Source organism: Bombyx mori, chromosome 23 (genome assembly GCF_030269925.1).
Source record: "Bombyx mori chromosome 23, ASM3026992v2".
NCBI classification, from domain to species: Eukaryota; Metazoa; Arthropoda; class Insecta; order Lepidoptera; family Bombycidae; genus Bombyx; species Bombyx mori.
In genome coordinates this window covers 14,991,360-15,011,615 of record NC_085129.1, presented here as the reverse complement: position 1 = coordinate 15,011,615, position 20,256 = coordinate 14,991,360, and the positions used below count along the sequence as shown (strand labels likewise).

The following is a 20,256-nucleotide window of genomic DNA, read 5'->3' as shown; positions in this document are numbered from 1 at the left end:
AAACGCATTACTGCTTCACGGCAGAAATAGGTGGGGTGGTGGTACCTACCCGTGCGGACTCACAAGAGGTCCTACCACCAGTAATTACGCAAATTATAATTTTGCGGGTTTGATTTTTATTACACGATGTTATTCCTTCACCGTGGAAGTCAATCGTGAACAATTGGCAAGTACGTATTTCATTAGAAAAATTGGTACCCGCCTGCGGGATTCGAACACCGTTGCATCGCTATATACGAATGCACCGGACGTCTTATCCTTTAGGCCACGACGACGAATTAAGTGTCTAATCTATGCCGTGTTGTGAAGAAGCCGAGAATGATATGGCAAATTCTTAGACCAGAAACACATTTATGTTTTAAATTTCATTGCTTAACGTTTTACCTGGCAATTTTACTCAGCTGTTTGGCACTTGACATTTTGAAATTGTCACACGAAAATATTTTCGGGAGAATTTCATTAAAGACAAAAAAGTTCTCAAGTTTTCCATTGTTCTTCAATTAATATTAATATCTTTCTATCTATATTAAACATTCATTTAATACTATTATGTGTATTATAATGGACGATAATTTGCATTGTGAAATGCTATAAATAGATTTGATTGTAGATAATTCGCGAATTTTTTGGTGATGGTAGTTCAGACATATTGAGAAAACAGCAGACATGGGTAGGAGGGAGGAACAGGCATGGGCGAAGGGCACCTTAGGTCTGGCGGTGGCCCGAGAGCGAGGTGACATCGACAGGCAGTTCCAAAACCGATTAATGGTGACGAGGAGTATGATCGACAGACTTGGGTTGGAGAAAGAGCTTCAAGGGCACATGGGATGCGTCAACTGCCTAGAGTGGAATGCTGATGGATCGTAAGTAAACACTAATAACTTTGAGCTGGAAAAAAATACTCTCCAAGAGATATAATTACAATGTAACAGTTCTCTGTACTATTTCACCATACTCTTTAGTAATACTGGCATATACGACTTCATGAATTTTGATTACAAAAAAGCACAAAAGCACCAACTACAAATATTATCTACTCTTGAAATGTTTCATGTGTTACGGTTTTTGATGGATGGTAATATTATACGGATTTTAGTCTGAAATCTTAATTATACCTTTCAATACTGAAGACTTGCATTTAAACTTAACTTGTATAATTAGGATATAAGTAGCAATAGATCTACAGAATTAGAAAGAGATGGTATAATAAGTAGTTTAATCTGTATTGATAAATTATATGGTTTATTTTCTAACTGGACCTAAACTGCTTGTATAATTATGATGACATTGGCAAAGTTGCTGTTTGCCACTTCAGGCAAGGTTTCTGCTATCAATACATGATAGGTGGTGTGTGAGTAGTTTGAGGAAATTGATGTTTTTTTTGGAATATTAGTGATATTTGTAGTGGAGAGTGGCTGGAATTAGACCAGTATGTTATGAATGTCTATAGGTGCTTGTTTATTTATATGTGTTGCACCTTGTACAGTTGTATTGTTTAGCATAATATTTACATTTATTGACATCAAACTGTGGCTAACATTCACGAGTATTAGATGTTTGTGTAATAATAATGTTTTTTTTTTTAAATGTTTATTTTGGCAAAGCTATAGATTACGTACAACTGCCAATAGTCCATAAATTGTGAAAATGGGGCTAATGAGCACTCGTGATTATACTTCACATTCCTCTTTGTGTCTGAATGCTGTTTCATGGAAGTCATGTTAAAACTACCTTTCATAAACTAACTTAAGTCAGACATTTGAAAATTTTAAGATACTGAGAATTAATGTTGGTTCAGACTTTGTGGAGTGCAATAATGTAGCTCTAGCACTGGGTCTGTCTATCTTTGTCGTTCTTTGTTATTTTTTGTTAACCTATTTTTAAACATGTAAATCAGAACAACTTTTATTTACATAAATGTGTAATTGAAAATAGATAAGGATACATTCACATCATTTACATTTAATTAGTCACAAAACATTTGAAGAATATGGAGAATATATTTAATTCTTCTTCTTCTTTGTAGTTTCCTCATTACTGAGGGTCGTGACCACCTTGGTCCAGTTTTTGCACCAGCTTCCTCCAATGTTGCCTGCATTCGGCCTGCTTAATAGCGCCCGGGATGCTGGTGTTTGTGGCCTCCTTGATAATGTCCGTCCACCTGGTTGGCAATCTTCGTCGACTTCTCTTTCCTTCTATGTGACCATATATATTTAATATAGGTGTAAAATTCATGACCCCAGTGCTATCTATAATGTACATACAGTGAACTGTAACAAATAATGATAAAGGTAGACAGACCAGTGCTAGCTGCATTATTGCACTCCACAAAGTCTGAACCAACGTTAATCCTCAGAACGGTGGTTGGCAAGAGGTGGATGAGGAGAGCTGAAGACCGGGTTCAGTGGTGTGGATTTGGAGAGGCCTATGTCCAACAGTGACGAATGTGGGCTGATGATGATGATGATGATCATGATGATAATGATGATAATGATGATCATGATGATAATGATATGCAGGTGAAAGTTTCTATCTGCGGGATCACAAATTATCAACCATTCAGTTATATTATTACAAGAACAAGTTTATGAACTTTGATCTACACTTTAATTACTTAGTGATTAAAAAGCCGTTCATTACATAATATTTTACTTATTATTACTACATAGTCGTCATACTATAGAAGTCGTCGTGGCCTAAAGGATAAGACGTCCGGTGCATTCGTGTTGAAGCGATGCACCGGTGTTCGAATCCCGCAGGCGGGTACCAATTTTTCTAATGAAATACGTACTCAACAAATGTTCACGATTGACTTCCACGGTGAAGGAATAACATCGTGTAATAAAAGCCAAACCCGCAAAATTATAATTTGCGTAATCACTGGTGGTAGGACACTCTTGTGAGTCCGCACGGGTAGGTACCACCACCCCGCCTATTTCCGCCGTGAAGCAGTAATGCGTTTCGGTTCGAAAGGTGGGGTAGCCGTTGTAACTATACTGGGACCTTAGAACTTATATCTCGAGGTGGGTGGCGCATTTACGTTGTAGATGTCTATGGGCTCCAGTAACCACTTAACACCAGGTGGGCTGTGAGCTCGTCCATCCATCTAAGCAATAAAAAAAAAAAAAAAAAAAAACATTTACAATAATACTTATAATATAAATACAAATTACTCACAATTTACATAGAATTGCTTCATTTTTATACTTTTCATATAACAAAAATAATCTGATCTTCAAAATAAAAATAATAAGGTATTAAAATATTTTTTTGTATATATGTAAGTATTTGTTTTCCCTTAAAATTTGAAAACAATTGAATTTGCATCACTTAGATAGTTATGAAAGGGCCGACAGACATGATAAAATGTACATACTGGCGATTGCGAGGTTTATCTGAAGGTGTTAGCTACTGCTCTTAAAATTCCGTATTTATCTTACATTTTTATTGAAATGTAAGTTATGCAAACCGTTTTACCAATGCTACATTTATCAAAATTTATATAATATATGTAGATACATCTAGTTTGCTCAATTTTTCTATTTAATTTAATTTTAATATTTACTAACGTATAAGACATGTACGTTAAAACAGTTTAGACTTGTTGTAGCGATCATTAAGAAAACGTCTGGTAGTCAATGTGAACATGAGCTCCCCAGGAGCACTGTGCCCACACCTTGTACATAAACAGATAGGATAGTAGTGGATTTGGGCATTGAATTATTAGTATGTAGACATTGAAGGTAGACCTTCTCGTTTTTATCTGCTCTAATCCATAACACACAAGCACCAATATCATGGATCATAATATGGAGACCAATTTCGTTTGTAATGGATTAAGTTATTGATATATTTAAATAAAAAATTCACAGAGTTCTCGCATCGGCATCAGATGATCTGCATGTTATTTTATGGGACCCGTACCGTTACAAGCAGCTACACAATATTGCTACGGGACACACTGGAAATATATTTTCAGTTAAAGTATGTATTTATTTCTTACATCATAAATTATAATAAACTTTTTATCGTAAATAACATATCTGATTTTGTGAAAGTAATGCCTTCGAGTAGTATACATACAGTGTTATTGAATTTTCCATTCTATTCAATCTTTTAATCTCTATGGCAACATTTGTAAGGTTGTATTATCTGTAATAATATTTTATCCATTTGGTTAGTACTTAGACAACTAAATCTGGCAATCTGCTCTGCTGAATACTCGTTAGTTTACTTTGCATTATGAACATGTTTACAGAAAAAAAATTGCTGTATTATAGAAGTCCATTAATGTCAAAGGTACAAGAGTCCAGGTCGATTAATTATTTGACTAGCCCCTAAAGACTAAGATAAGGTATATCCTCTGTTCTGGTAAAATGAGCAAATCGTTACAAAGTTGAATTATGTCTTAATTAACAATTTATTTGACAGTTAAAACATGTGGACTTACAGTGATAAATCGAGTATGCTATGATGATAAATTGAGTTTATGTTAATTACATGATAAATGTTTTCATTACGTTGTAATGACATGTGCATGTTAAATGGACTATTTGTCTTATTATATGGTATAAATTGGGACACATTTGAATGAACCACTTGCGTTTATGTAAATCAGCCTTTCTTAAAGTGGGTGATAACGCCCCCTTGTTGGCACTGTAGTCCTAAAGAGGGGTGGTAAGACACCTAGGAAAAAAAATGGGGGCGTTGTGTAGAGGTTGGGAGGTGATTTGTAATTAAATCTAGGAGGACTCTTAGACACCCACTGAGCTCTCGCTATAGTGGTTTTTAAATAGATGAAAAAATGGGGGCGCTAAAAAATAATTTATTCTCAAACTGGGCAGTAGACAAAATAAGTTTGGGAACCCCTGATGTAAATGGAAGGATTTGATTTGAGCCCTACACCCCAGCAGAGGGTAATTGGAAAGAAATAAGAAAAAGAGACTCTGCTTTCGTTAGTGGCCGGACGTGCTTTTGTCATGTAAGATCCACTGGATCCATTTGGCTGCAGTAACAGGGCGCTACATGTCGCACCTTTAGAATTATAAAGACCAACTCCAAAAATGTGTTTTTTGGAAAACATCGATTAAAGTTCTCAAACCGGAAAAACGTAGAGGAAGGGGACGGAGTGAAAGAGACCGATAGATAGCTTTGTCCCTTTATATGACTTCTGGACATTTGATAACTAAGAGTCGCTGAAAAGGGTCGTTCTAGGTCCATTGTTTAAATTAAAGATGAAATCCAAAAATTTCGAAATGGGTCTCTATGATTCTAAAGATGCGATGTATCGTTGACAGTTTCTGTCGCCGGACACGATCGTGACGTGCGCGGCCGACAGCACGGTGCGGGCTCGCAGCGTGTGCGGGGGCGCCACGCTGCTGGAGTGCTCCTGCCACTGCGGCAGAGTCAAGAGGCTGGCCGCTCCTCCTGATACGCCTCATCTCATCTGGTCTGCGGGAGAAGACGGACTGATATTGTGAGTTTTGAAAATTAATTGGCTTTGTGTTTCTGCTATTTGTTATATTATACTGAGTTGACTGTTGGTTCTCCTTGTAATAAATAAATAAATCAATATTTTATGGTCGACGCTACAAAACTGTTATATTGAGTTGGCTGTTGGTTCGACTTATAATAAATCAATAATTTTATGGTCTGGTTTATGATATGATATGATAATGTAAGGAAAGGTTATTTATTATAATTACAATTCTTGAATATATACATTAGAATTTTATGTATGTATTCATGTACATTATTAGTATCTAGATTTAAATGTGTTATATATATAAATAATTAGGAGTTACATACGTTTTGAGTACCCCCGCTCTATACGTGAGAGAAAAGGAAGCAAGACAGATTGGCGCTGTAACGCGTTACGTAACGAAGCGTCTTAACCTCCCATAAGAAACTATCACTTCAAAATACGCTTACATACTAAATCGAATACTGTTTTATTATTATTATTGCTTAGGTGGGTGGACGAATTCACAGCCCACCTTAAGTTAAGTTGTTAAGCGGTTACTGGAGCCAATAGACATCTACAACGTAAATGCGCCACCAACCTTGAGATATCAATTCTCAGGTCTCAAGTGTAGTTACAACGGCTGACCCACCCTTCAAACCGAAACGCATTACTGCTTCACGGCAGAAAAAGCAGGGTGGCGGTACCTACCCGCGCGGACTCACAAGAAGTCCTACAACCAATAAAAAAAAATTGTTTAAATAACACTGCTAGCCCAATGTGCTACTGTTCCGAATCAATCATAAAAAGGCATGTCGCATCAGACCGCATGACGTGCTCGTTGCTCACCAGGCAGCACGACCTCCGCACGGCGCACCGCTGCAACTCTGACTCCTCGAATGTCCTGATTAACCTGCTGAACCACCTGGGCCGGTACGCCGAGGCCAAGTGCGTAGCCGTCAACCCCAGGAGGCCTTACCAGCTGGCCGTCGGTGCTAATGACTTTTACGTTCGCCTGTACGATACCAGGATGGTCAAGCTGGCCAAAATACAAGTTAGTCTGATATTGTCATGTCAATACACTGTCTATAGCTGGTTTATTTGCCCATGAACAGTATCAAGGAGCGCAACGGTTTTTGAACTGGTATTGACAGCATGAAGTGTTTCAAAGATTAAGTGACAGTAGTTTACGTCATGTAGTATTTGTGGATTAAAAAGAAAATGGGGGGAAAAATTGTGTTGCCAGCTTTTCGCAAGTGGAGACAAAATGGTGCCGCTTTTGCATAACAAGTTTAATGTTACTTTAACAGTATTTTATCAAATAAATGTTGGAGAATTGATAATTTTAAAAAGTCTTGTAATTTATGCTATTGTGTACCTTATAACTTACATCTTAAAAGGGTATTTTGCGTATATTGAGTAGTCGGGTCACTGATCTCCCCGCGGCCGTCGGCTTGCAGACCAAGGCGTCGTCCACGTCGCACCACCGCATGTTGTGGGAGCGGCAGCACGTGTGCAGCTCGCGCGCCGGCGCCGGCGACCCGGAGAACAACATCCTCCGGGACTCCGTGCACTACTTCGCACCAGGTACGCCGGACCCTCCGCTGTGCCGGACACTCGCGTGACATAAGGGTAATATCGGTAGGCAGCGGCTTGGCAAGGCAAAGCTCTTGGCATTGCTGAAGTCCATGGGCGACGGTAACTACTCACCATCAGGTGGGCCGTATGCTCGTATGCCTACAAGGGCAATAATAACAAAATGGGACCCGGGACAAAATAATAAAAATAACTGGCCATCATACCATTATTTACGCTGCACTTCCTTTGGTTGACCGGTAGCTAATGCCTAAGGCATTAAGTCCGTCGATGTAAATATTATGCAGTGTAATAGTAAGAACAAGCCTTCTTCTTCGATTTGTGTCCGTTTCAAAATACTTTTGGAATCGGATAGTTAGTTTCAGAGTTTACCCCGGACAGACATAGTGACAGCATGCGCTATCACTATATAGTATAAAACAAAGTCGCTTTCTCTGTCGCTATATCCCTATGTATGCTTAAATCTTTAAAACTACGCGACGGATTTTGATGCGGTTTTTTTTAATATATAGAGTGATTGAAGAGTAAGGTTTATATGTATAATAACATTCATTAAATAGTAGAGAAATACTGTTATTTTTGAGGTTTCTAATGAAATGTCGTAAATAATCAATAATAAAATTACATCGTTTCCGAAGCGAAGCGAGGGCGGGTCGCTAGTTTAAACATAATTGATGTAATGGTGGCCGCTAGTGAAACACAAGTCTGCAGTCCAATGTGCAGCACGTGCTGTTTTATGTTGGTGCAGGTCACTTGTCCATGGAACCGAACGAGCACACCTTCCCCAAGAAGTCGACGACGTACGTGGCCTTCAGTAACGACGGAAACGAGTTGCTGGTGAACCTGGGCTCCGAGCAGGTACGCGCCTCCTGGTGTTTGTTCTCATGTCCTCCAGCAGCTGCTACTAATGTCCAGGCTATTTGAACCACAAAGTATACCCATGGTCCATCAAGGGATGGAAAAAGGGTATTTAATGTTAAGGTAGGTAATTGAAATAATCGATTTGTAAAATAATCAAATTCCTTCTAAGTGCATAATGGAAGTTCTTGTTAACTAAATGTTAAATTGGAATCGTGGAAGGAAATGTCAAATTAGCACAAGCAGTCATCCTTATCAGTTAGATGCGTCTCTGATATCACCGTCTCTGTCTCACCTTCACTGTGGGAGTATGAGGTTCGAGTACCAGATAGGACAGAACCTGGCGACCCTACTGCGGCGAGTGACCACACTAGGCTACTGTGTTCACAACATGTCAAGATCTGCAGAAAACCTTATTGAAACTCCGACAACTCTCCTGGTGGGCTGCATTAACACACCTGGTCTTTTACCCAGAACTGTTCTTGTACCATTTCATCACCGGCAGGTGTACCTGTTCGACTTGAACAACGGTCGGAGCCCCGTCTTGCTGGAGAGCTTCATCATCCAACATAACCACGGCCCCAAGGACGGTAAGGTGGCTCCGAAGAATGGAACCAGCGTGCCCATCCTTGCCGACTCCCCTCCCCCCGCGCCCGCCGCGCCCGCGGCCCCCGTCGACTCGCCCACCCACCAGCTGCCAGACCATGTCAAGCAACTCAAGGAAACGGTTAGTTATTGTTCATTTATTTACGGCCACTGTCTTGTGACTTTTTAGCCAATCTTAAAGTACAAAAAAAAAAACAATGACGGCAAGTCGTTTTGGAAAAACCCAAGTGGCATGTCCCAGTGGTAATAAGTCACTGTCACAACACGTTCCCCCCTGAAGGCACCAGGGGGGTCATACGAGGACCTCTCTTCTAAAGAGTTACTGGTAGTAGGACCTCTTGTGAGTCTGCGCGGGTGGGTACCACCACCCTGTCTGTTTCTGCCGTGAAGCAGTAATGCGTTTCGGTTTGAAGGGTGGGACAGCCGTTGTAACTATACTTGAGCCCTTAGAACGTCTATGGGCTCCAGTAATCACTTAACACCAGGTTGGCTGTGAGCTCGTCCACCCATCTAAGCAATAAAAAAAAAAAGAGTACAAATGAACATTTCTCTTTGAGCGTTGAGAGTGAGAGTGAGAGTGAGAGAACGAGGCTTGTATTGCTAACATCGCGTCTGTCGTGTCTCAGGCGAACGGGTACATGGCAAAGGGGAACTACTCGCACGCCGTGGAGTACTACAACCGGGCGCTGGCGGAGTGCCAGAACTGCGCCATCCTGTACTCCAACCGAGCCGCCGCGCTCATGAGGAGGGGCTGGTGAGATGTCGCCGGGTGGGGTGGGGGGTGTTGGCGGGTGCGGGGTGGCGGGCCGGTGCTTAGAGGGAATCTGTTCCGCCGCAGGGCCGGGGACACGTACGCCGCCGTCCGGGACTGCTACACGGCCATCCGCCTCGAGCCGGCGCACGTCAAGTCGCACTTCCGGCTCGCGAAGGGGCTCATGGAGCTGCGCAAGGTGCGCGAGGCCCACGAGTCGCTGCTCTACTTCAAGGACAAGTTCCCGCGGCACGCCTCCAGCCACGCCGTGTTCCTGCTGCAGAAGGACATCAACACGCTCCTGGAGGCCAACGACGCGCAGCCCGCCGAAGGTACGCGCGCGGTGTCAGTCCGGTTAACTGTCATATGCCATATAATTATTTTTTATTTAAACAGATCTATGACTTGTTCAGCGGCAAGGACTGACCCTAACGCCTGTCCGGGGACGCCAGGATGCAGACATATTATTATTATTTAAATTTAACAATTTATTATTAAAAGATTTTTGATTGTTTTTGAAGGCGATGTACTGTGTCGTGTGCGCCGCGCCCTCACACGTCTATGAGATAAAAATTTATATATATAAAAGAAAGTTGTGTTAGTTACACTATTTGTAACTCAAGAACGGCTGAATTGATTTGGCTGAAAATTGGTGGGGAGGTAGCTTAGAACCAGGAGAAGGAGATGGGATACTTTTTATCACGTTCCCGTGGGACGTGACATACAACGTGGTATAACAAAACGCAACTGATATGGATTATCAATAAGCAACTGACAGCTAAACGTAATGTAGTCTATGGTTAATTATAGTAGAATTTTGAAGTTGACGGGTTGATGTGTTTGTTTCGAGTTTCTATTAGTTTATTGTGCCGAGATAGGTCATCATTAAGAAAGCCATGTCGCGACCAACACGATCAAATCTTTCCCGACGAAGCCGTAATGCAACTAGGATTCGAAACATTGCGAGTGAAAGGACTGAAGAAGAACAAGAAAATATAATAATAATAATAACTAAAATACATGGCCAATAAAATATCACTAGAATACTTGATTTTTTAATTTACATTAATTATCAAAATATGAAAATTGACCTTGATAAAATCAGTCTGCTCATTTATTGCCTCTAAGGCGGAACAAAGTTCGCCGGGTCATCTAGTATAATATATAATTTGGCTTTTCTTTACAAGGTTCTTTAAAAGGTTTTTCTTTACTTATATATAACACAAGTTGTAATCGCCTCTAGGGTCCGGAAGTCCAGGCAGCGAAGAGGAGGGCACCGGGACGCAGATCTCGGCCTTGGAGAAGCAGCTCCGCGCCACGGCCCGCGACTACACGTGTCGGTTCCTGGGCCACTGCAACACCACCACGGACATCAAGGAGGCCAACTTCCTGGGGCCCGACGCCGAGTACATCGCCGCGGGGTAGGTGCGCCGCCGGCCTCCGGGGACAGCCAGGGCTAACCGAGGCCCCCCGCCCCGCGCCCGCAGCTTGGTAGCAGGGTGCCCCCCCCGCCCCTATTTGTTGGCTGTGACAACTTCATTATATATTTACGACATCATAATATATGAGATTATTTCGGGGTGAAATTAACCATAATCCGCAGTAAGAAGGCAAATAACTATCTGAACACAGCGTGTTCTCCGTATACAGCTCCGACGACGGCAGCATCTTCATCTGGAGTCGCCGCACCGGCAACATCGTGCGGTGTCTGCGCGGGGACGAGTCCATCGTCAACTGCATCCAGATGCACCCCAGCATGTTCCTGCTGGCCACCAGCGGCATCGAGGCCGTGGTGCGGCTGTGGAGCCCCCGCCCGGAGGTGAGTCCACCACGACGCTTTGCTGGTTTGTATTTACCAGAACAGTAACTATATCATAACAAACGTTCATCAAACAAAAACATTGAAACAAAAACCTCGGTAAAGATATGACTCAATAAATAACATAACTATTTTTGTTTTAATGATTAATTTGTTTGGCGAACATTCTGGTAAATACAAAGGTCAAATATATTTGTTTTATCTATATATCTTGGTAATTTTTTTTTGTCCCGATCCACTAACGGTGCTTTTAGGTACCACAAGCACCGGTCATCGTTCTCGTCTAATCTGTCGCTTGCGATGAAGGGCTCAACAAGTAAATTAACCCACAGACACACCCCACTGAATTTCTCGCCGGATCTTCCCAGTGGGTTGGGTTTCCGATCCGGTGGTAGATTCTGCGAAGCACGGCTCTTGCTAGGGTTCGTGTTAGCAACGTCGTCAGGTTTGAGCCCCGTGAGCTCACCTACTAGTTAAGGTTACGCTGAAATAGCCTCTCAGCCTAGGCACAACAACCAAAGAAAAAAAAGCGCCATTAACAAGTCGTGCGTACAGGACGGGCAGTGCGACGCGCGGCGGGTGGCGGACTGCGGCGCCGCGGCGGCCGCCAACCAGCAGCGCATGCGCAGCGACCCCTTCGAGGCCATGCTACTCAACATCAGCTTCGCCGGCGCCGACCGCGACCTGCACTCGCCGGCCTGCAGGCCCACCTAGGGCAGGTGCGACCCTTACCTTCTATTACCTTCACTCAGAGCATGTACGACCTCCACGACCTGCAGGCCCACCTTTTTTAAGCTATTGCATAGCTTTTATCGCGGGCCTTCAGCGCGGCGACCGAATCATGAAATTCCGTAACGAAAAAAACCTAACACCCCTCACTCCGCCTACCATGTAGCTCGCGTTCAACACATTCACACGTTGCGCTTGTGTAGTGTTTGTGAATAAGCGCGCGGCGTGACGTCGCACTGCATGAGCATCATGAAAATTCTGCCCATCTCTCTCGCGCGGTCTAGCTTGTGAGTGTGAAGGGGACAGTTAAGGTTTTGCTTTTATTAATGTTTAATATAGCGTGGTCTTGTTTTATTATTGTTTTAATATTAAATTATCATTGTCTAATTATAATTGCATAAGTTGATAAAAAATGCTATGCAATAGCTTTACCGCCGCATTTCCCGAGTGCTATACGTTTTTCTTCTTTTTTTTTTATTGCTTAGCTCGGTGGACGAGCTCACAGCCCACCTGATGCCCCACCCTTCAAACCGAAACGCATTACTGCTTCACGGCAGAAATAGGGTGGTGGTACCTACCCGCGCGGACTCACAAGAGGTCCTACCATCAGTAATTACGCAAATTATAATTTTGGGGTTTGATTTTTATTACACGATGTTAATCCTTCACCGTGGAAGTCAATGGTGAACATTTTTGTTGAGTACGTATTTCATTAGAAAAATTGGTGATCGCTCAACACGAATGCACCAGACGTCTTATCCTTTGGCCACGACGACTTCATCCTCCATCCATCTCTCCTCCATGACCTAGGGCAGGTGCGATCCCCACCTTCTATGACCTTCATTCATACACTAAGAGCACGTATGACTCCCACAACCTTCATTCAGCTGTCTGAAGGCACACCCAGGACGGTGCGCCCCCCATCCCTACGACCTGCACTCGGTGGCTTGCAAGTCCACATAGGACTGTGCGACTCCCACCCCGTACGAGCATTATTCTGTGGTCTATGGCCCACCTAGGGTAGGTGAGACCCCCCCACCCCCCACGACCTGCACATGGTGGCTTACAGGCTCACCTAAGGCAAATGCGACCCCGGCAGAGCAATGCTACATGAATCATCGAAATAAATAAAACAATAAATTATTTTTGTTCTTCAATATTTTATTAAGAGAATACTTTTCAGTACTGCACTCGGTACGAATTCATTTTGTTACTATACATTACTACTACTAGCCTACAGCGTGTATTAATGCAATTTCAAACAGCTCACTTGTAATCTAATTAAAGAACGAAGTATACAAATATTAAATATACACATGCCCTACACATACCATAACTCAGTTAAATCGGAGCTCACGACCCATCTTGAGATGTGAGGTCAAATGTTTGATTATACGGCTCTCCCACCCTTCAAGTTGTCCCCCTGCGCCCTCCCGCGTCCTCCCGCGTCCTCCCGGCTATGGAAGGAGTATTACTAAAAATGTATTTTTTTTTTTCAGACACCAAAATAGAGGGTTTGTGATAAGGCGCGGTCGCTCGCCGACACCGAGTCATTTGTACATATATGATTATATTATACGTTATTATTATAATATTATGGTTATATTAAAGCATTTTTATTTAAAGACGGCAGCGCCCCCCCTCGGGCGAGGCCGGAATGCTCAACGGCAATTTGATTAATAAAGACAAGTAAAATCAGACTTGTTGTTTGTATTTCACTGTGTTTTAGTAGGTGTTTTTTTATTTTTTATTGCTTAGATGGGTGGACGAGCTCACAGACCACCTGGTGTTAAGTGGCTACTGGAGCCCATAGACATCTACGACGTAAATGCGCCACCCACCTTGAGAAATAAGTTCTAAGGTCTCAGTAGAGTTACAATGGCTGCCCCACCCTTCAAGTCGAAACGCATTACTGCTTCACGGCAGAAATAGACAGAGCGGTGGTACCTACCAAGAGGTCCTACCACCAGAGTCCTGTCCCAGAGTTGGATTTCGTGTGCGGTTTATGGGAAAATAGTTTGGTATCGTGCCCACCGACTGTCAGGATTCTCCCTCGGTATTTTCTGCTGCGACCTTCGGCGTCAATCTCCGAAACACCGTTCTGCCTATTTCTATTGAGATTAAAGTACTCGTTCCTCTCATCTATGTTCCAATGCAATTAAGAGTTCGCTTTCTTGCACCGAGCAAAAATGCTGAGCTGTCGGTAGCTCCTTAGGGCTCATGCGCACATGACTCCTAACATCGGAGATATCATTTCTACATCCATACAAAGAACCAGCTACGTCATAACGCTATCTTCAGACAAAAGTCGAAAACAAAAAACATATTACCTTGTTGAAAACTTAAATATTGAAGCTTGATGTTCAAGTTTGTTATATTTTAATAAAATTTATTTGTTTTTTAATCATGGCTGAGTACTTACGTTACAAATAAAACAAAATAATAAAGATATGTTTTATTTAGTTATTTAAATTTATATCAAGTCGTAAACGTACCTACATTTTATGTATACAATAAATAAATATATCTAAAATGAAACGAAAACATTTTTATATAAAAACTGACTTTTGATGCCGATCAACTATTTATTACATACAACTATTATAAGATTTAAACAACAAACACAATTGGGAATTTAATTGAAATCTTAGATTCATTTACTGCTATCGATATAACTAAGCTTGAACAGATTTTGCGAATAAATTGTATTGCAAATTCTAAGGAAATGATGTAATGTTTCTACAGTTGTGTTCGCACATGATCGAAATACGACCATAGTGCGTGACGCATTAAGATTCAAATTCATTTGATGTAATACGACATATTCCCTTTTGTTTTGTTTGCGTGAGACTTTTGCAAGTTGTTCATTGATAAGCTTCACTTTACAGTGTATTTTGTTTAATAATATGTATAGATCAATATGGTACTTATATTTCAGAGTAGGATAGAGAAGGGGTGTTTATATATTGGCTCCGTTGTTGTATTTTGACGCATAACGTGTGATTTGATAAGTTTCAATGCACATCAAAGAGACGACATAATTGAGCTTTTCAGTCAATATATTAGGCGATGTTATTTAATTAAATGTAACAGTGTGAGTAGAGGTATCGACAATGTGTTCATAAGTCACTAAATCAATTAATCAATTATAAGATCTTAGATGTCACTTTAAAAAAAAAAAAACGATTATTTTGACGACAGTTTGTCCTTAGTGGCCACTATACTATATGTATTGCTTTGATATTCATCGTCTCGGCACAATCGTTCGTGTCTCTCATGTGTTTGGTTTTACTGGTGGTAGGACCTCTTATGAGTCCGCACGGGTAGGTACCACAACCCCGGCTATTTCTGCCGTGAAGCCGTGATAGCCGTATAGGCAGACGAGCACACGGCCCACCTGTTGGTGAGTGGTTACCATCGGTCATGGATGTCAGCAATGCCTGGGGCAAAGCCAAGCCGCTTGCTATCGCTCAATACTTTCCATAAGCCTCGTTTGAAGAAGGATATGTCATAACGCTCGCATAACGCTTTATTGCTTTAAGAAGAAAAGAACCACAGCGCAGAAGAAAACATTCGGCGTCGTTCAATTTGACACATATTAATTTAGTCCATTCTTCGTTCGTCTTTGACAACGGCACTGTTGAAACCCGCGTCTAGGAAAGGGAACTCTTACCCCGTTGGCGGATTGATAACGCCAACGGTGGTGGAGTTACCAGGCCCAGATACGTCCGAAAACATCAGCAGTAGTCCATGTTGTAGCGCCACCATACATGTCTGTAATCGTGCTAGATTTGAGCTGCCTTTTTATATGGAAAACGAAATGAAAGACCAAAATCAGGCGGGTACCAAATTTCCTAATGAAGTACGTACCCAACAATTGTTCACGATTCACTTCCACGGCGAAGGAATAACATCGTGTAATAAAAATCAAACCCGCAAAACTATAATTTTCGTAATTACTGGTGGTAGGACCTTTTGTGAGTCCGCGCGGATAGGTACCACCATCCTACCTATTTCTGCCGTGAGCCAGTAATGCGTTTCGGTTTGAAGGGTGGGGCAGCCGTTGTAACTCTATACTTGAGACCTTAGAACTTATATTTCAAGGTGGATGGCGCATTTACGTTGTAGATGTCTATGGGCTCCAGTAACCACTTAACACCAGGTGGGCTTTTTTTTGGCTCTTTAAAGTTTTGAATTTTGAAGATTGTAATTTTTGGCTCTTCAGACTCAAAAGGTTACCGACCCCTGGTCTAGCCGAATATTTCATTTATGTATATAATCTTGGATTTATTGTTTAGATAGATATGGTTTGGTCACGTTTCTACTATTCACTGATTTATTACCTGCATTTATTTATTATTACTGCGCTAAATTATCTATGAAATATCTCACGAGCCGTTCCAGCTTAAGCGGTTCCCGGGCCCATAGGTAGCCCAAAGTACATGATAGCGTCTGAAAATCTAGGTGTAAAATAATAATGTATAATGTCTGTCTCGCCCTTTACCTATAACACGGTATTTTACAACACGGTTCTACTCTGACACGAAAAGAAAAACTCCCCAAAATCCTCATATAACACGGTACTTCCACAACACGATAATGAGATTTTCGTTTAATTTAGATAATTACATTAAATACTATGAACACACAATTTAAGGGAATAATCGGAATTGTATTGCTTATGTTATATGTAGACTAGGTTTTGCCCGCGACTTCGTCCCCGTGGAATAGTTATATTGGTATAACGCTAAGTTTTACCCGCGACTTCATTTACGTAGATGCAAGTATATTTTTGAATAATAGAATGTTAAGGAGCTATTTAATGTACCTACCAAAATCATGTTTTTTAGCAGACTTCAAAAGAGGAGGTTGTTAGTGCTCCGCTCGTATTGGTCTTAGCGTGATGTTATATAGCCTATAGCCTTCCTCAATAAATGGGCTATCTGACACTGAAATAATTTTTCAAATCGGACCAGTAGCTCCTGAGATTAGCGCGTTCAAACAAACAAACTCTTCAGCTTTATGATATTATAGTATAGATATAATAGGTAAAAAAATACATACGGGCATAGAAGATATGTTTCATTCTGAAAAAATACTCTTCTTTTTGTACTGAGTTCTAGTCTCATATAACGCGGTTTCGCACAACACGGGATTTTGTAGGAAGGTATTTACCGTGTTATAGGTGGATTACCTGTATACTCCTACTGCCAGTAATTGCTATGCTAAAATTAATTTATAAAATTTCTACGCGTTTGTCGCTGTACGTAATAAAATTTACGGTAATACCTACTTTTTTCCCCCTACCTATTCGAACTAATGAATCCATTCTTACCGAGCTCAAGATTCCAATGCGCCTCAGTACTATATGCGCGCGGAGGAGTTTCGAGTTCTTTGGACATATCGCCAGAAAGAGAGGTGACAATTTGGAAAAGCTGCTGGTAACAGGCAACGATACCGGAAGAAGAAGGCACAGAAGCAGAAGTCTAATGCGCAGGTCGGACCAGATACGCTCCACTCTGAATACTTCAGTCCACGTTCCTAACCACACAGCCGAGGATAGGCAGGAATGGCGCAGGATAATACAGGAGAAAGTTCTTAGAGGTGGTCACGACCCTTAGCATTGAGGATTATCGACGCAAGGAGGAGGAGGGATCCGTTGATAGCCTGAGGGGCTATTTCGGCTACGCTCGGACGGGTAGGGGCTTAACGCTCACGAGCTCAACCTGAGAGAATTTGCTAATACTAGCCCTAGCAAGAGCGGTGCTTCATTGAATCTATCTTCTGAGAAGATCCGGCGAGACTGTAATACTCAGTATCAGACTCTGCAATGTTCTTCAAGTGTTGCTCCTTTGTTGGTGCGATTCAGTTGGCTCTGCTACTCCGATAGATGGCGCTACTGTGGTAATCTGTAATTAAAGAAAAACTGTCATAGTGAGTGATTCTAATGACACATTATTAAACATCCGTGGGTTATTTATTACGTGACTCGGTTCGGAGGCGTGGGAGAGACTTTTTATTAAGACTAACGTCAGGTCTCCGCAGGGCTGCCTACAGGACTGTAGGACATGTCGTCATTAACATTAGATTATAAGTTTTTCCGCAAACAAACAATATTATTTATGACACAATGCTTACGAAAGCACTGCACGGATGGGAGCAATGCATACAGTTAGTGATTACTAGTCATCACCTCCCTGTGTATTTCGTACGGATAACTATCCTGAGGTCCATTTATTGGGCAGCATAGGAGCGTCGTTGTTCAAATTGTAATTGGGACTTCAACATTATCAACAGCATTAAATCTTAGTTTATAAAAAGAATATTCTGGAGTATATCCTTAGAGTACGTCTTCAAACGAATGCTGCATTGAAATATTGATGGAGTTAAGGCGCGCTAACTTTGACAAGGGCTCAATAGACTCGAGTGCAGTTTTCACATGAACTAATGTTGTGTTTTTCCATGGACAAAATTCAAGGATACAATACATTTTAAAGCGCACGTGACTGTCGCCGATATCATATATTTATTTAAAAAAAGAGAAATCCGTGATGATTCCCAGTTTATCGTAATAGCCGTTTGTAGTGTCAGTAGATTGCCAGACTACAACAGTGAACGCTATTAATCTATATATTAATACGTGAAGCAAAAACTTTGTATGCCTTTTTACGAAAATTGCGCGGACGGAGGAGTATGAAATTTTCCACGCTTATAGAGAATATAGAGAAGTGCACAATGCTAATATTTTTTTAAAATAATGCATAAAAGATACATTAAATCAACAAAGAAAACATTACACACACTACATCATATCATGTATTTGACGCACACACGCATGCATACTATTTATTGTCAAACTTATGTTCTTGACGTTTGTTGTCAAATTGAGAATAGATTAAATATATTTTGTATTTGTTAATAATTTTTTTTGTGTAGTCTTGGCGAAATTTGTGATTATAGAAGTATAAAATACAATCATAATAGTGTACAAACTTACAATTCCAATTAATTATAGTCGAATTTCGGCTACTGCGGGACCTCTAGTCACTCTAATTACGTATTCGATCAAATTAAAATATATAAGGTTTCGTATACAAGTCGGACTTTAGAGGAGATTTAAAACACATATATACTGAGATCTTAGAACTTATATCTCAAGGTGGGTGGCGCATTTACGTCGTATAGTTTGTTAACGTTCTCTTATAAAAGAAACTAAATTGAAGAAATGGTTTAGTTTTAAGAAAATACATTTTAATAATTACGATAAACATTTACACAGACAAATATGTACAAAGATCTGAGATATCTTCTGAAAGTGATTTTGTAGCAAAATGTTTCGAATATCTATTCTACATCTTCTATATATACCTTATATAAAAATGAATTGCTGTTCGTTAGTCTCGCTAAAACTCGAGAACGGCTGGACCGATTTGGCTAATTTTGGTCTTTAATTATTTGTGGAAGTTCAGAGAAGGTTTAAAAGATAGATAAATATGAAAATGCTCGGAATTAAACAAAAATAACAATTAAAAACAAAACTGATATGTCCCCCGTACGACGGATTCTTTTGTTTGTTTTAAGTTTATTTTATACAAAAGCTTAGGTCTTTTATTTATCGATTGAGGCACTACGAAGTCTGTCGGGTCAGCTAGTATTATATACAAATTAACGTAAATGGAATACCAACTTAAGACTGTTACAAGGTCTAGGTATAATGACTACTTTAAAAGTTGTCGTGGCCTAAAGGATAAGACGTACGTCCGGTGCATTCGTGTTGAGCGATGCAACGGTGTTCGAATCAAATATGGATACTAATTTTTCTAATGAAATACGTACCCAACAAATTTTCACAATTGACTTTCTCGGTGAAGGAATAACAACGTGTAATAAAAATCAAACCCGCAAAATTATAATTTTGCGTAATTACTGGTGGTAGGACCTCTTGTCAGTTTGTGCGCTTAGGTACCACCACCCTGCCTATTTCTGCCATAAAGCAGTAATGCGTTTCGATTTGAAGGGTGGCCCAGCCGTTGTAACTATACTTGAGGCCTTAGAACTTATAGCTCAAGGTGGGTGGCGCATTTATGTTTTAGATGTCTATGGGCTCCAGTAACCACTTAACACCAGGTGGGCTGTGAGCTCGTCCATCCATCTAAGCAATAAAAAAAAAGTTGAAATGAGTGAATTTAAAAATGACAAAAAAATTATAATCCGACTGATTTTATATCGAACAATAATAATAAGAAATCAGAAAGAAGAAATCGCCCACACAAATCAACAAGAAGATCTATCGCGTCGGATACCATACAAAATAACCCTTTCGAAGATATTTCTTTGTTGTTAGGCAGTACACAGAGCTTTATTGTATAGAAGCGATTCTACTCTCTCTAACGCTCTTGATAACCTTTCGTAATCATTAAACGAGGTCAGATCCTT

The 20,256-nt window shown here is 40.9% G+C and overlaps 1 protein-coding gene, 1 long non-coding RNA gene and 1 other non-coding gene across 3 annotated transcripts; 1 reads left to right on the top strand and 2 right to left on the bottom strand.

Annotated features, from left to right (window-relative positions):
* Positions 1–412: 412 nt before the first annotated feature.
* On the top strand, positions 413–13,430 carry LOC101744425 (WD and tetratricopeptide repeats protein 1). The gene is made up of 13 exons (XM_004930652.4): positions 413–863; positions 3,873–3,984; positions 5,298–5,476; positions 6,314–6,515; positions 6,922–7,048; positions 7,806–7,915; positions 8,421–8,642; positions 9,148–9,275; positions 9,360–9,604; positions 10,516–10,693; positions 10,923–11,091; positions 11,647–11,810; positions 13,320–13,430. The coding sequence occupies exons 1-12, from the start codon at positions 667–669 to the stop codon at positions 11,803–11,805; spliced, it is 2,028 nt and encodes a 675-aa protein (XP_004930709.1). The 5' UTR covers positions 413–666; the 3' UTR covers positions 11,806–11,810; positions 13,320–13,430.
* On the bottom strand, positions 1,904–3,732 carry LOC134201112 (uncharacterized). Its single transcript, XR_009976302.1, has 2 exons — positions 3,178–3,732; positions 1,904–2,270 (listed from the first exon to the last, which is right to left on the bottom strand). It is a non-coding gene; the product is annotated as an uncharacterized LOC134201112 (long non-coding RNA).
* A 2,040-nt stretch (positions 13,431–15,470) lies between the features above and the next one.
* Positions 15,471–15,545, bottom strand: Mir2765 (microRNA mir-2765). Its single transcript, NR_107334.1, has one exon. It is a non-coding gene; the product is annotated as a microRNA mir-2765 (primary transcript).
* Between the last annotated feature and the right edge of the window lie 4,711 nt (positions 15,546–20,256).